General features: G+C 56.1%; 1 protein-coding gene across 2 annotated transcripts in view; it reads left to right on the forward strand.

The window, feature by feature from the left end:
• Positions 1-3,956: 3,956 nt before the first annotated feature.
• The window catches only part of LOC143805197 (ficolin-1-A-like), a 100,076-nt gene continuing 88,086 nt past the window's right edge, over positions 3,957-15,946 (forward strand). For both annotated transcript variants that reach the window (XM_077284175.1, XM_077284176.1), the window contains exons 1-2: positions 3,957-4,091; positions 4,290-4,403. In XM_077284175.1, coding sequence (XP_077140290.1) covers positions 4,010-4,091; positions 4,290-4,403 — 196 coding nt within the window. In that variant the 5' untranslated portion in view covers positions 3,957-4,009. The remainder of the gene's footprint in view (positions 4,092-4,289; positions 4,404-15,946) is intronic.

The raw sequence follows: 15,946 nt of genomic DNA on the forward strand, positions 1-15,946 counted from the left end.
ATCAATGTATTCAGATGTGCTCTGTTTGGTTCCTGCCTACCTGCTCCCAGATCTTTCAGGATAAGCTAAGTGCTGATTTTCAGTTGTTTGGTTTTTTGTCCAGCTTGCTTATTATGTCTCTATGCTAGCTGGTAGCTCTAGGGGACTGAGGTTCTCCCCATGTGCCATGAGTTGGCACATGGGTTCTTGTAATCTCAGGATGGTTTTTTTGATTAGGGTTTTTTGCTGACCGCTCAGTCCCCTTTTGTATCATTCTGCTTTCTAGTTTACAGCGGGCCTCAATTTGCTAAAACTATATATATCATCTCTATGTGTGTGCCTTCCTCTCATTTCACCGTCAATACATGTGAGGGGGCAACTATATCTTTTGGGGTTCATTCCTCTGGAGGCAAGTGAGGTCTTTATTTTCTCTGCAGTACTAGTTAGCTCTTAGGCTGGTGCGTGGCGTCTAGAACCAACGTAGGCACGCTCCCTGGCTATCTCTAGTTGCGTTTGTCAGGCGTAGGGCAGCGGTCAGCCCAGGTTCCATCACCCTAGAGCTCGTCCGTTATCTATTTGTACTTTGCTTGTCCTGTGCTATCCCTAGCCATTGGGGATTCATGACATAGTCGGTGGCAATGCATGCACCTGGCTCCGCCATTTCTCCGGGGTTGAGCTTCTCCGTCGCCCGATTCCCGCCGTTGCAAATCAAGGGGTGGTCCCCTGCTTTGAGGCAGGTCTTCGCTTTGCAGCAAGAGGCGCAGGGGGCGGTCGCCGCTTCTGGCGCCACTTTGGTAGTCTCCTCCCATGGCACGCCCTCCTTCTTCTTTGGTGTAGCAATGGCGGCGGTTTTTGGCGGGAACTTCTGGCGGCAAGCAGTAGTACACAGTCTCTCAATAAAGCACAGTCCAAGCACAATAAATCACAGTTCCAAGGCACACATGACCTGATTCTTCAGGCTTAAGTAGATCCTGTTCGTGACGCCAAGTTGTAGCGCCCCCACCGCCGCAGGGCCGAGGGGTACCCGGTACCGGGCCTCTGAGTCTCTGCTCTGGGGTTGTCACGGTGGCTAGGCCGGTCCGTGACCCTGCTGAGGGGCGTACAGTAATAGATGTGTGTAGATGATGGTGGTGGTGATGCTGTGGTGGTGCGGTGCAGTAAATAACAAGGACACCAGGTTGCAGTCTCTTTACCTCTTTACTGAAGATCTCTGGGTCCTCAGTCCGGAATCCAGATAACCAGGCTGCGCAAGTCTGGCCGGTCCAGTGGCACCTCCAGAGTTCTCTTAACAGGTGGAAATCTGCGCCTTCCTACTAGCGCTATGTGTTGTGGTCCTTCCCTGCTGTGCTTACGGAAAGTCCCCACAACTGTTGTGTCCGTTTCTTAAGTTCCCTCACAACTCGATTAGATGATGTTCTGCTAATCCTCCGTCCCTCCCTGATGTTACGGTTGGAACGGCACCCGTATGACGGGTAGGCTCGGAGCTCTTCCGGGACCCTAGAGTCGCCCCTCTCCACAAGTTGCCCCCCAAGACTGCATAGGTGATTTAGGTGAGACAGCCCGCCTTAGACTGACTGTCCTGCCGTTGGTTTAGAGTATTGCTTGAAGCTGAATATTGTAATATTCCCTCGGCGTTCCGGCCGCCGGTTGTGCGCCTCAGTAGGATGTTGCCTCGGTCTTACAGCACGACTCCTACCGGTATTCTCCTTGTTGCTTTGATCTCGTTTCTCACTCAGCACAATCTATCTCGCTTCCAGTCCCTCCTTGGGTACCGCCGCTATACTGAGCAGGCACGGTCCCGTTACGTTCGCTCAAGTTGCCAAGCCTCTGTCAGGATCCCACCCCTGACAGGGACCCTACCGAATCTTCTCCTACAACACCCTCTGCCACAAGGTGTTGCCTCGTTCCAACCCAGTCAGCTTTCTGTCTAACTTCCTGCCTGACCCCCAGTTTACCCACAATGGTGGGGAGTGGCCTAATGAATAGAACCCTTAGCTCCCCCTGGTGGCCCGGCTGTGAAATGTATTGGTGTCTGTGATACCTGGTCAGATGAACTCCTTCAGTGCCATCAGACGTACCATAGCTCCCCTTAGTGGCGGAGCCACAGTACTGCAACGACCAGGACTCTGGGGCGCTGCATGTGCATGCCCTAAGAGCTGCAGCTCCCAGGAAAGAGACACAAAGGAAGCCGAATACATTGCAGTGAGCGTGCAGGAAAGCAAAGCACGGGAGAGGATACCAGAAGGGGACCAGCCAGGAGCAGGCTGACTCCTTCTGATGCGCAGATAGACGGTAGCCGGAATACCGAGGTAGTAAGGACCTCTACGGCTTACTTCAGAGACCGGCAGGACAGCTAATTGCACATTACCTGTCCGCACCTACACCCAGGAGGCACGGTGACACCCCACAGAGCCGGGTTATCTAAGAAACCCTATAAACAGGCTCAAGTCACCAGTCATATGAGTTTTGTCCTATCCTATACGGGGGACAGAGAGAGAGAGAAACACCACATCTGTGAGGACCTTACGAGAGGCTTAGCAATAAGGGACTACACCACTACAGCGCAAGGGAAGGCTATTGATTTTCACCTGGACAAGGGGACTCTGGACTTGCCTCCAAACCGGCCAGACCCTACCTGCCCTGTGATCTGGTGCCCTGGACTGTGGCTGCTGAAACCAACAATAAACAAGGTAAAGAGACTGCAATCCTGTGTCCTCGTTCTTCTCTGCACCTCTCACCATTCTACCACCTTCACACTGGGGAGCCCTGAGGATCTACTTCACCTGTGGGAAGATATACCATCTAGCTGCCATAACATCACCCCAGCGGACCCCTCAAAGCAGCGTCGGTCCCCACTGACCGAATACCACAGGTGGCATCACGAACATAAATTTTATTCCTTTAAAAGACCTTTCCCTTTTACATGGGCGCCCAGGGCCACGGACCGGGTCAGCCACCGTGACATCCCCCTGTGAACAACACCGGACATGGTACCGAGTACCCCACGGCCCTAGAGGGCGACTCACACACATTTCTTTCTGTACTGGAAAGACTGATGTGGTTTAGGTGGGCAACAACGTTTCTCCAGTTCCTTGTTGGTCTTCATTCTTGTCAGGCTTCTGGTTCTCCAGTGTCTGCAAACAACTTGTGTTTTAGCCAGATTGTAAAAGATTGAAAATGGAAGTTGCTGTGAAACGACTATTTGTGTAATAACGTTGCTGTAAATGTTACTGGAGGCGATGGGTATGTTGTTTCTATCATCTTTTCATGATCGCCTTTTCTATATAGCATTTTCATTTTGCTTTTTCTAAAGATGTTAGAATTGGGAAAATGAGGACACTGAAATACACTACTGTTTCATGGTATGGTGACTCACTATGAAGAGGTAAAAAACTGACCAACATCACAGTACTTGGGATGGGATTTTGGATGGTTGTTCTGTTGTGAGAATATCCTCTTGTCAGGGTGGAAGTTGGGTCCTGCTTATTTTGTGCTAGCAGTTCCTCTTTGATAAAGATACCATTTTCAGCTGTGCGACTGCATCTGATCAGTTGAGATGTATCATGTGCCCATGTCAAATTTGGGAAGCAACCCTAGTAGATTCATTGGGATGTTGGAAGGGTTCATCATGCGGATTGGAAGTTAGAGAGTAATGCACTTCTGCCATTGTGTTACTCTAAATTTGGTAGCTTTTTTAATTTTGTGGCTCTTTACCAGAGGTGATCATCTTTTCTTGTGGCTCATAGGAAACTCAGAGATCATTGCATATGTGTTATTATCATGTATGGGGGAAATGTGGAACCACCAAACTATACCTATTATGATACAAAAACAGAAGCGTGGGTTCTTTTGCTGCCTTATTACTTCCATACAGATCAATTTGGGTCGATGGCCCAATTTCCTCTTTCCCTTTAACTAAACTCCCATTTTTTTGTTTTCCAGTAGATGGAGGTCAAAGATTGCACTCGGTACATTAACTGTATGAACTCTGCTGTGGCAGAAGGTAGACACAGCAATCAGAGAAGCAGCCATGATCCTCTCACCGCAGAACATACTGGTTCTCCTGCTCAGTACAACCTTCATCTGCAGCAGAGCAGACGACTCCTGTCCTGGTAGGTAACATGTATTTTTATGGACTCCATAGCAAGCGCTGCCAGTAATTTTGTAGGGAAAATTTTTTCATCAGACTCCCTTTAATGCCAAAATTGGGTTCTTATTGGTTTAAATGAGTATTTGAAAATAGGTTTTATAAACTAGACATCCTCTCCCGGTAATAGAACATGTGACTAGTTTTTCTTATTTCCCACCAGATGTAAAACTGTTGGGTGTTGGGGAATCAGACAAATTGGCTATTCTAAGAGGATGCCGAGGGACTCCTGGACATCCAGGACTTCAGGGACCTCCAGGACTGCCGGGACATAAAGGTAAATCTAGTAAATGAACAGCCTAGTCTCAAAGGTGCAAAGGTAAAAACTGTATAATCACTACTATTTGTTTGAATTCCTAATCTGCACGTCTATTAAAGTGAAGCTATCAATTACCGAAATCATTTTTTTTCTGTTAAATGTATTTTTTTTCATATTTTTGGCATTTTTTTACGCAGCACAGTCTGTATTAAAATAAAAAATATAAATCTTGCAGTACTCACACTGGCCACTGGGGCATTTTAGACACTAACTTCCTATTGTTTCAGGTAATGCACATGTACATTAGTAACAATAGTGTGAGCCAGGCGCTATCCATTGTGCAAAGGTCAGTGTGAAAGCAGGGGAACAGGGTCAGGTGTGACATCACCTTTCGTGATTAGTGGATCCTGTGTTTTCAGCTGTGGATAGAGGAGTTACCTGTCATTGTAATCCTGCCTGTGGTGATAAGGAGTCTTGTGAAAACTCTCCCTGAAAGGACAGGAAGAATGAGTCCAAACATGCCCCAGCAACAATTGTGAGAATTGCAGAATCATTCATTTTGTGTTTGTAGAGGAGATGCTTCTCAATGGTGGACATGGCCCTGTCTCATCTTTTTTGAGATGAGTTGCTGACATCAATTTCTAAGTGAGTTAATTTTTTTAAATGAAATGTAAAAATATCTAATGTTCACCTTCTGATCTGTGTTCTATGTTCTGAAAATATGGCAATAAGAGATTCCCAGATCATTGCATTCTTGTTTTCTGTACGTTTTACAGTGTCCCAACTTTTTGGGAACTTTGGTTGTTCATGTAACACAAGAACCTGATTTAAACAATAGGCCATTTTCTGATTAGAGCATCCCTTTAAGTCATTCTGCTCCCTATGATTGTTGTTACAGTAAAGTTCTCCCCACATAGATTAAATAGGTCCACCGAACCTGCTGATTTTGGTAACCAGACGTCTGATGTCCATGAAGACCTGAACCCTGGGGAGATAAGGATTGGGCAGTTAACATTCGAGTGTCCGATTCTCTTGTTTTCAGGTGAAATAAGAGGAGTCTGGGAGCAGATTTTTTTCTTCCAGCCCAAGTGAAACACCTAAGCGCTTGTCCTGGCTCTCATGTGTATGGGCTAGCTGAGATAGGGGAGTCAAATGTGGATTAATGGACAGTGGCTGGTAACCACGTTCCTGAATCTAGACCACGTAGGAATTTCCACTGTGTACTATTGTGCCAGAGGAATTAGAGGGTACTCAAGCCCTGCCTTAAATAAGACCCGTCGCTTGCTTTAAATAATAAATGTACTTTTTTTTCCTGGTATAAATGTCGACGTTCAGAAAGAAAACAAATAACCTTGTAAATCTTTGGTAGCCTGGATAAAAATCCACCTTTAATTATCATTTTAAAACCATGTAACAGCCACAAACAACAAAACACAAACAAAAACACACAGCCGTGCAATCTAGATAATCCCTACCACATCAACCTAATAAATCCTACCTATCAGCGGAGGTTGGCACCCTATATATATATGCGAGATTGGCGCCCCCGCTCAATGTCGGCTGACCCTATATCTCCTACATGCACCCTAGTTTAGTGTCTCATTTGGACCATCAGATATGCATGACCGGAAAATTAGATAGGGATTTATAAAAGCCGATATTGACTGAAGGTTAGATTGTGGCAGGGTGAAAGACACAGACAAAAACAGAGTGCAATAAGTGCTCGTGAATAAAAAAAAACTCACTAGCTCTGTTCCCTGCTGATAACAACACCTGCCTGACTGTGGGGGTTGGCGCCCTACTTGTCAGCGGATATGGCGCCCCCACTCAGCGGCGGCTGACCCTTGGAGACCCTATGGATATTAGTTTACTTAAACATGTTTAAATGGTAAGCTCATGCAGCGCCCCAGAGTCCTGGTCGTTGCAGTGCTGTGGCTTCGCCGCTAAGGGGAGCCATAGTACGTTCGATGGCACCGAAGGAGTTCCTCCAATCAGGTATCACAGACACCAATATGTTTCACAGCTGGGCCTCCGGGGGGAGCTAAGGGTGCTATTCATTAGGCCACTCCCCACCATAGTGGGTAAACTGGGGGTCAGGCAGAAAGTTAGAGAGAACGCTGACGGGATTGAACGGAGCAACACCCTGTGGCAGGGGGTGTTGTGAAGGGAGAGACTGTAGGGTCTCTGCCAGGGGTGGGATCCTGGCAGAGGCTTGGCATTGAAAGAACGTAACGGGTCCGCGCAGGCTCCTGGAAGCGGCGGGACTCAAGAAAGGACTAGAAGCGAGATAGATTGTGCTGAGTGAGAAACGAGATCAAGCAGAAGGAGAATACCAGCAGGGGTTTTGTTGAAAGAGGCAGCACCTTGCTGAGGCGCAATACCGGTGGCCGGAACGCCGAGGGAGTGGATTAGAATACAGCTTCAAGCCATACTCCAAACAGCGGCAGGACAGTCGGTCTCAGGCGGGCTGTCTACCACATATCACCTATGAAGTCTTGGGGGGCAATTGCGGGAGAGGGGCGACTCTAGGGTCCCGGAAGAACTCCAGGCCTACCTGACAAACGGGTGCCATTCCAACCTGAATACAGGGAAGGGGTGGATTACAGAGGAACATCAAATCGAGTTGTGAGGGAACTTAAGAAACAGACACAACCGTTGTGGGGTCACTTTCCGTGAGCACAGCAGGGAAGGACTACAACACATAGCGCTAGAAGGAAGGCACAGATTTCCACCTGAGAGGAGAACTCTGGAGGTGCCATTGGACCGGCCGGACTTGCGCAGCCTGGTGAACCGTATTCAGGACTGAGGACTCAGAGATCTCCAGTAAAGAGGTAAAGAGACTGCAACCTGGTGTCCTCGTTATTTACCGCGACTTACACCCCACAACCGCACCGCTACATCGCTACCATTACTACCACCTATTTCACCGGACGTCCCCCACTGACGGACGGGGCCACGGACCGGGTCTAGCCACCGTGACAACCCCGAGACTGAGAACTAGAGGCCCGGCTCCGGGTACCCCCCTCGGCCCTGCGACGGTGTGGGGGCGCTCCGCAAACTTGGCGTCACGAACAGGATCTACTTAAGCCTGAAGAATCAGGTCATGTGTGCCTAGAGACTGTGATTTGTTGTGCTTAGACTGTACTTTATTGCAAGACTGTGTGATGCGCCATTTGCCGCCAAAATCCGCCGCCATTGCAGCGCTGAGGAGAGCGCAGGAAGAGAAGCGGGGCGTGGAGTGGGCGTAGACGAGCTGGAGAGCGCGAACAGCAATGGCCGCCCAGTCTAAGTATTTTTGTGTCCTGAGGACGTGCCCGTCAACAGCTGAGGTACGCCTCCTGATCTTGGTCGGAGGGTGGAGACCATGGGGACGGGGCCGCCCACGGAAGAGACCGCGGGAAGAAGACGCGGGAAAAGAGCAAGAAATGGCGGCACCAGAAGCACCACGCGGAGCTGAGTCGGCTCAGTCTGAGGCCGCGGCGTCCGAGACAGACTCCGAGGCACCGCTGCTGGGAGGTCTGACCCTTACCGAGTCCCCGATGGGCCGACCTCCGACGCCGTTATCGGAGGGACGTGTGGCTGCGGCTGAGGCCCGCCAGCTGGCCCGCCGACTGAGGGCCGATGCCCGCGCGCTCACCCGGGTAGGCCAACCCACCGAGATCAAGCTGTCTCCCATTGCCCCTTACCCGGGCCCGGCTGAAAGCACCCCACCTGCACCGGGTCTGAAGATCATGCCGGATGCGGAGCACTTACGGCGCCTTATGGCAGAGTGGCGGAGCCGGCCCCAGCCTGCAGAACAAGTGGACTTGGTTGGTGTCCCCGAGATCCCGCCCTCGCACTGGGGTGTTGTGGTGGCCTTCCACCCCCAGCAAGGGAGAGGGGTCATACAGGAGATTGGGGAGCCGATCCAGGTCCGGGTGGACCGAGAAGAGGTGGAACCTTCTGGCAGGCGGTTTGATTGTAACCTGGAGCCGGGGGACGCCGTCACCTATACGAGGTGGAGAAGGAACACCAGTGAGACGGGCTGGTTTGCCCGGGGGGTCCAACGATGTGTCGCCCTCCAGGCTGCTGCTGGGACACCAGAAGAGGATAGTCCCGGAGGAAAAGCAGCGGGACCTGACCCCGCGGAACCGGGGGAAGTTCGACCTCACCGCGCCCCGGAGAGGCGGGTACGCCTACCGACGAGGAGGACCTCCCGAAGAGGGATTCTATCTTTACTGGAGCCAGGACGGCGTCCTGGCTCACCGGACCGATCTGTGGGTCTGGTGAAGCCAGGAAGGAGATCACCTTCCGCTGAACCTCAGTAAGATATTGCTTTCAATGTTGATGAAAATGTAAATAGTTGCTACTTTATTGTTTTAACTGTTCCTGTTGCTGCTAAACCCGTCCAGGGTTAACGGATCCCTTTGTTGACCCGGGATCCTTGTTGTTTGTTTTTCTACAAGTTATACAAACTGCAGAAATCATGGACTGTGCATGATTCGAACTTTCCTTTGTAAATAGTTTGCACCTTCTTAAAGGTGCTCCCTACTGGTTTTAGCCAGAGACACTTTGCGAAGATATTTGCCCTATTGGTTTGAGCCAAAGACACTTTGCGAAGATACCTTTCCTACTGGTTCTAGTTAAAGACACTTTGCGAAGATACCATACCGGAACCTTTGCATGGGCTGGTAGGCTGAGAAGACGAGCTACCTCGGAAAGACTTGGTCCCCTCTTAAAGGGGATGTAAGAAACTGAACTTGAAAAAGATACTGTTGCAGAACAGTAATGTGATAATGAAGCTTGAAAAAGAAATGTAACTGTTTTACATGCTAAGTTATATGTGTTGAATTTGTTGAAATGTGAAATCTAAATAATGTTTTGCAGAAAGAAAAGATGTAGAGATCTGCATAGCTGAAAGTAAGGAAGTAATGATGAAGGTGAGGATAGAAGGTCAACCCTGCGTCCCCATAGAAAGTTACTTTGTTACTAAGGACAGAAAGCGAACCCGTAGGGGTTAGAGAGTGAGTCCTTAAAGGAGCCGAGTAGAGCGGGCTCAGAGTTCTTTAAATGAAAGGAATGTTATGTCTATACTATGTATAGTAGCGAAAGGCAGTAGGCCCTGGCTGAACGGGGCGGTCCTGTAAAAGAAAGGAGAGGCAGTAGGTCTGGTGCCATAGGGACAGGCGGTCCTGCAGGTTCAAAGTAGGAGAATGTGAAGTTACCCTGCCCTGTAATGTGATTATAGGAAGGCCTTTAGTGAACTAAGAGTGTACGTTTCTTAAAGGCAATGTTAACTTATTGTTCCAGAATTTGCACTAAGTAGAATACCCGGTTGGGTAACAGGAGTTATGTATATATATATATATAAACCTATAGAGAGGGCGCTGCAGATAAATGCTCAGCCATCAAAATATATAGTAAACCAAAAAGAAGATGGACTCCACGAGCTAAAAATTACAATTTTATTAAAGAACCATACAAACAATACATACAGATAAAATACGATAATATAATAATAATATGTATAGCCTGTAATTTATAATGTTGACTATGTTTGTAACGTTAAAAGTGTCCTCACCTCCCATAAAGGGAAGCCTGTTCAAGTATACTTATTGTTTTACACTCAACAAATTGTATGTCTTTTTGCTAATCTGTATTGTTGTTTTTCTTCCCAGTCCCGGAGTACTGTGTTTAACCAGGGGGGAGTGCAGCGCCCCAGAGTCCTGGTCGTTGCAGTGCTGTGGCTTCGCCGCTAAGGGGAGCCATAGTACGTTCGATGGCACCGAAGGAGTTCCTCCAATCAGGTATCACAGACACCAATATGTTTCACAGCTGGGCCTCCGGGGGGAGCTAAGGGTGCTATTCATTAGGCCACTCCCCACCATAGTGGGTAAACTGGGGGTCAGGCAGAAAGTTAGAGAGAACGCTGACGGGATTGAACGGAGCAACACCCTGTGGCAGGGGGTGTTGTGAAGGGAGAGACTGTAGGGTCTCTGCCAGGGGTGGGATCCTGGCAAAGGCTTGGCATTGAAAGAACGTAACGGGTCCGCGCAGGCTCCTGGAAGCGGCGGGACTCAAGAAAGGACTAGAAGCGAGATAGATTGTGCTGAGTGAGAAACGAGATCAAGCAGAAGGAGAATACCAGCAGGGGTTTTGTTGAAAGAGGCAGCACCTTGCTGAGGCGCAATACCGGTGGCCGGAACGCCGAGGGAGTGGATTAGAATACAGCTTCAAGCCATACTCCAAACAGCGGCAGGACAGTCGGTCTCAGGCGGGCTGTCTACCACATATCACCTATGAAGTCTTGGGGGGCAATTGCGGGAGAGGGGCGACTCTAGGGTCCCGGAAGAACTCCAGGCCTACCTGACAAACGGGTGCCATTCCAACCTGAATACAGGGAAGGGGTGGATTACAGAGGAACATCAAATCGAGTTGTGAGGGAACTTAAGAAACAGACACAACCGTTGTGGGGTCACTTTCCGTGAGCACAGCAGGGAAGGACTACAACACATAGCGCTAGAAGGAAGGCACAGATTTCCACCTGAGAGGAGAACTCTGGAGGTGCCATTGGACCGGCCGGACTTGCGCAGCCTGGTGAACCGTATTCAGGACTGAGGACTCAGAGATCTCCAGTAAAGAGGTAAAGAGACTGCAACCTGGTGTCCTCGTTATTTACCGCGACTTACACCCCACAACCGCACCGCTACATCGCTACCATTACTACCACCTATTTCACCGGACGTCCCCCACTGACGGACGGGGCCACGGACCGGGTCTAGCCACCGTGACAACCCCGAGACTGAGAACTAGAGGCCCGGCTCCGGGTACCCCCCTCGGCCCTGCGACGGTGTGGGGGCGCTCCGCACTCACATTTGGTAGCCACATCATAAATGTAAGACAGGAAAAAAACAGCAATATTCAGCCCTAGTTATAAGCTGATATCTACAATATAACGGTGGGAGCGTCACTCTGTCCGAAGCCTTTATAGACTGCGCAGGCGTGACGCACCGCGCCTGCGCAGTCTGGACCAGAGTGACGCAGCCGAAGTTACTTATCCCCCCCCCCAATATACCGTACCGACCATGGGGGCTCCACACACCCGTGTATCCCCCATGCCACACTCAGGCAGTAAGTACAGCCGCGCCCGCACTCAGCACAGCCACGCACAGCCGCCCGCACTCAGCACAGCCGCCCGCACTCAGCACAGCCGCCCGCACTCAGCACAGCCGCCCGCACTCAGCACAGCCACGCACAGCCGCCCGCATTCAGCACAGCCGCCCGCACTCAGCACAGCCACGCACAACCGCCCGCACTCAGCACAGCCACGCACAGCCGCCCGCACTCAGCACAGCCGCCCGCACTCAGCACAGCCACGCACAGCCACCCATACTCAGCACAGCCACGCACAGCCGCCCGCACTCAGCGCAGCCACGCAGCCGCCCGCACTCAGCGCAGCCACGCACAGCCGCCCGCACTCAGCGCAGCCACGCACAGCCGCCCGCACTCAGCGCAGCCACGCACAGCCGCCCGCACTCAGCCCAGCCACGCACAGCCGCCCGCACTCAGCCCAGCCACGCACAGCCGCCCGCACTCAGCGCAGCCACGCACAGCTGCCCGCACTCAGCCCAGCCACGCACAGCCGCCCGAACTCAGCACAGCCACGCACAGCCGCCCGCACTCAGCACAGCCACGCACAGCCGCCCGCACTCAGCACAGCCGCCCGCACTCAGCACAGCCATGCACAGCCGCCCGCACTCAGCACAGCCACGCACAGCCGCCCGCACTCAGCACAGCCGCCCACACTCAGCACAGCCACACACAACCGCCCGCACTCAGCACAGCCACGCACAGCCGCCCGCACTCAGCACAGCCGTCCGCACTCAGCACAGCCGCCCGCACTCAGCACAGCCGCCCGCACTCAGCACAGCCGCCCGCACTCAGCACAGCCGCCCGCACTCAGCACAGCCGCCCGCACTCAGCACAGCCACGCACAGCTGCCCGCACTCAGCACAGCCACACACAGCCGCCCGCACTCGGCACAGCCACGCACAGCCGCCCGCACTCAGCGCAGCCACGCACAGCCGCCCGCACTCAGCGCAGCCACGCACAGCCGCCCGCACTCAGCGCAGCCACGCACAGCCGCCCGCACTCAGCGCAGCCACGCACAGCCGCCCGCACTCAGCGCAGCCACGCACAGCCGCCCGCACTCAGCGCAGCCACGCACAGCAGCCCGCACTCAGCGCAGCCACGCACAGCAGCCCGCACTCAGCGCAGCCACGCACAGCCGCCCGCACTCAGCGCAGCCACGCAGCCGCCCGCACTCAGCGCAGCCACGCACAGCCGCCCGCACTCAGCACAGCCGCCCGCACTCAGCACAGCCGCCCGCACTCAGCACAGCCGCCCGCACTCAGCACAGCTGCCCGCACTCAGCACAGCCGCCCGCACTCAGCACAGCCGCCCGCACTCAGCACAGCCATGCACAGCCGACCCGCACTCAGCAAAGCCGCCCGCACTCAGCGCAGCCACGCACAGCCGCCCGCACTCAGCGCAGTCACGCACAGCCGCCCGCACTCAGCGCAGCCACGCACAGCCGCCCGCACTCAGCGCAGCCACGCACAGCCGCCCGCACTCAGCCCAGCCACGCACAGCCGCCCGAACTCAGCACAGCCACGCACAGCCGCCCGCACTCAGCACAGCCACGCACAGCCGCCCGCACTCAGCACAGCCGCCCGCACTCAGCACAGCCACGCACAGCCGCCCGCACTCAGCACAGCCACGCACAGCCGCCCGCACTCAGCACAGCCGCCCCCACTCAGCACAGCCACACACAACCGCCCGCACTCAGCACAGCCACGCACAGCCGCCCGCACTCAGCACAGCCGTCCGCACTCAGCACAGCCGCCCGCACTCAGCACAGCCGTCCGCACTCAGCACAGCCGCCCGCACTCAGCACAGCCGCCCGCACTCAGCACAGCCGCCCGCACTCAGCACAGCCACGCACAGCCGCCTGCACTCAGCACAGCCACACACAGCCGCCCGCACTCAGCGCAGCCACGCACAGCCGCCCGCACTCAGCGCAGCCACGCACAGCCGCCCGCACTCAGCGCAGCCACGCACAGCCGCCCGCACTCAGCACAGTCGCCCGCACTCAGCACAGCCGCCCGCACTCAGCACAGCCATGCACAGCCGCCCGCACTCAGCAAAGCCGCCCGCACTCAGCGCAGCCACGCACAGCCGCCCGCACTCAGCGCAGCCACGCACAGCCGCCCGCACTCAGCGCAGCCACGCATAGCCGCCCGCACTCAGCGCAGCCACGCACAGCCGCCCACACTCAGCCAAGCCACGCACAGCCGCCCGCACTCAGCACAGCCACGCACAGCCGCCCGCACTCAGCACAGCCACCCGCACTCAGCACAGCCACGCACAGCTGCCCGCACTCAGCACAGCCACGCACAGCCGCCCGCACTCAGCACAGCCACCCACACTCAGCACAGCCACACACAACCGCCCGCACTCGGCACAGCCACGCACAGCCGCCCGCACTCAGCACAGCCGCCCGCACTCAGCACAGCCGCCCGCACTCAGCACAGCCGCCCGCACTCAGCACAGCCACGCACAGCCGCCCGCACTCAGCACAGCCACGCACAGCCGCCCGCACTCGGCACAGCCACGCACAGCCGCCCGCACTCGGCACAGCCACGCACAGCCGCCCGCACTCAGCGCAGCCACGCACAGCCGCCCGCACTCAGCACAGCCACGCACAGCCGCGCACAGCCGCCCGCACTCAGCACAGCCACGCACAGCCGCCCGCACTCAGCACAGCCACGCACAGCCGCCCGCACTCAGCGCAGCCGCCCGCACTCAGCACAGCCGCCCGCACTCAGCACAGCCGCCCGCACTCAGCACAGCCGCCCGCACTCAGCACAGCCGCCCGCACTCAGCACACCCACCCGCACTCAGCACAGCCATGCACAGCCGCCCGCACTCAGCGCAGCCACGCACAGCCGCCCGCACTCAGCACAGCCACACACAGCCGCCTGCACTCAGCACAGCACAGCCACGCACAGCCGCCCGCACTCAGCACAGCCATGCACAGTCGCCCGCACTCAGCACAGCCACGCACAGCCACCCGCACTCAGCACAGCCACGCACAGCCGCCCGCACTCAGCACAGCCATGCACAGCCGCCCGCACTCCGCACCGCCACGCACAGCCGCCCGCACTCAGCACAGCCACGCACAGCCGCCCGCACTCAGCACAGCCGCCCGCACAGCCGCCCGCACAGCCGCCCGCACTCAGCACAGCCTCCCGCACTCAGCGCAGCCACGCACACCCGCCCGCACTCAGCGCAGCCACGCACAGCCGCCCGCACTCAGCACAGCCACGCACAGCCGCCCGCACTCAGCACAGCCACGCATAGCCGCACGCACTCAGCACAGCCACGCACAGCCGCCCGCACTCAGCACAGCACAGCCACACACAGCTGCCCGCACTCAGCACAGCCATGCACAGCCGCCCGCACTCAGCGCAGCCGCCCGCACTCAGCACAGCCGCCCGCACTCAGCACAGCCACGCACACCCGCCCGCACTCAGCGCAGCCACGCACAGCCGCCCGCACTCAGCGCAGCCACGCACAGCCGCCCGCACTCAGCGCAGCCACGCACAGCCGCCCGCACTCAGCGCAGCCACGCACAGCCGCCCGCACTCAGTGCAGCCACGCACAGCCGCCCGCACTCAGGGCAGCCACGCACAGCCGCCCGCACTCAGCACAGCCGCCCGCACTCAGCACAGCCGCCCGCACTCAGCGCAGCCATGCACAGCCGCCCGCACTCAGCGCAGCCACGCACAGCCGCCCGCACTCAGCACAGCCGCCCGCACTCAGCACAGCCGCCCGCACTCAGCGCAGCCATGCACAGCCGCCCGCACACAGCGCAGCCACGCACAGCAGCCCGCACTCAGTGCAGCCACGCACAGCTGCCCGCTCTCAGCGCAGCCACGCACAGCCGCCCGCACTCAGCGCAGCCACGCACAGCCACCCGCACTCAGCGCAGCCGCCCGCACTCAGCACAGCCGCCCGCACTCAGCACAGCCGCCCGCACTCAGCACAGCCGCCCGCACTCAGCACAGCCGCCCGCACTCAGCACAGCCATGCACAGCCGCCCGCACTCAGCGCAGCCACGCACAGCCGCCCGCACTCAGCACAGCCACGCACAGCCGCCCGCACTCAGCACAGCCACGCACAGCCGCCCGCACTCAGCACAGCACAGCCACGCACAGCCGCCCGCACTCAGCACAGCCATGCACAGCCGCCCACACTCAGCACAGGCATGCACAGCCGCCCGCACTCAGCACAGCCACGCACAGCCGCCCGCACTCAGCACAGCCACGCACAGCCGCCCGCACTCAGCACAGCCGCCCGCACTCAGCACAGCCACGCACAGCCGCCCACACTCAGCACAGCCGCCCGCACTCAGCACAGCCGCCCGCACTCAGCACAGCTGCCCGCACTCAGCACAGCCGCCCGCACTCAGCACAGCCGCCCGCACTCAGCACAGCCACGCACAGCCGCCCGCACTCAGC

Source organism: Ranitomeya variabilis, chromosome 2 (assembly GCF_051348905.1).
Source record: "Ranitomeya variabilis isolate aRanVar5 chromosome 2, aRanVar5.hap1, whole genome shotgun sequence".
NCBI classification, from domain to species: Eukaryota; Metazoa; Chordata; class Amphibia; order Anura; family Dendrobatidae; genus Ranitomeya; species Ranitomeya variabilis.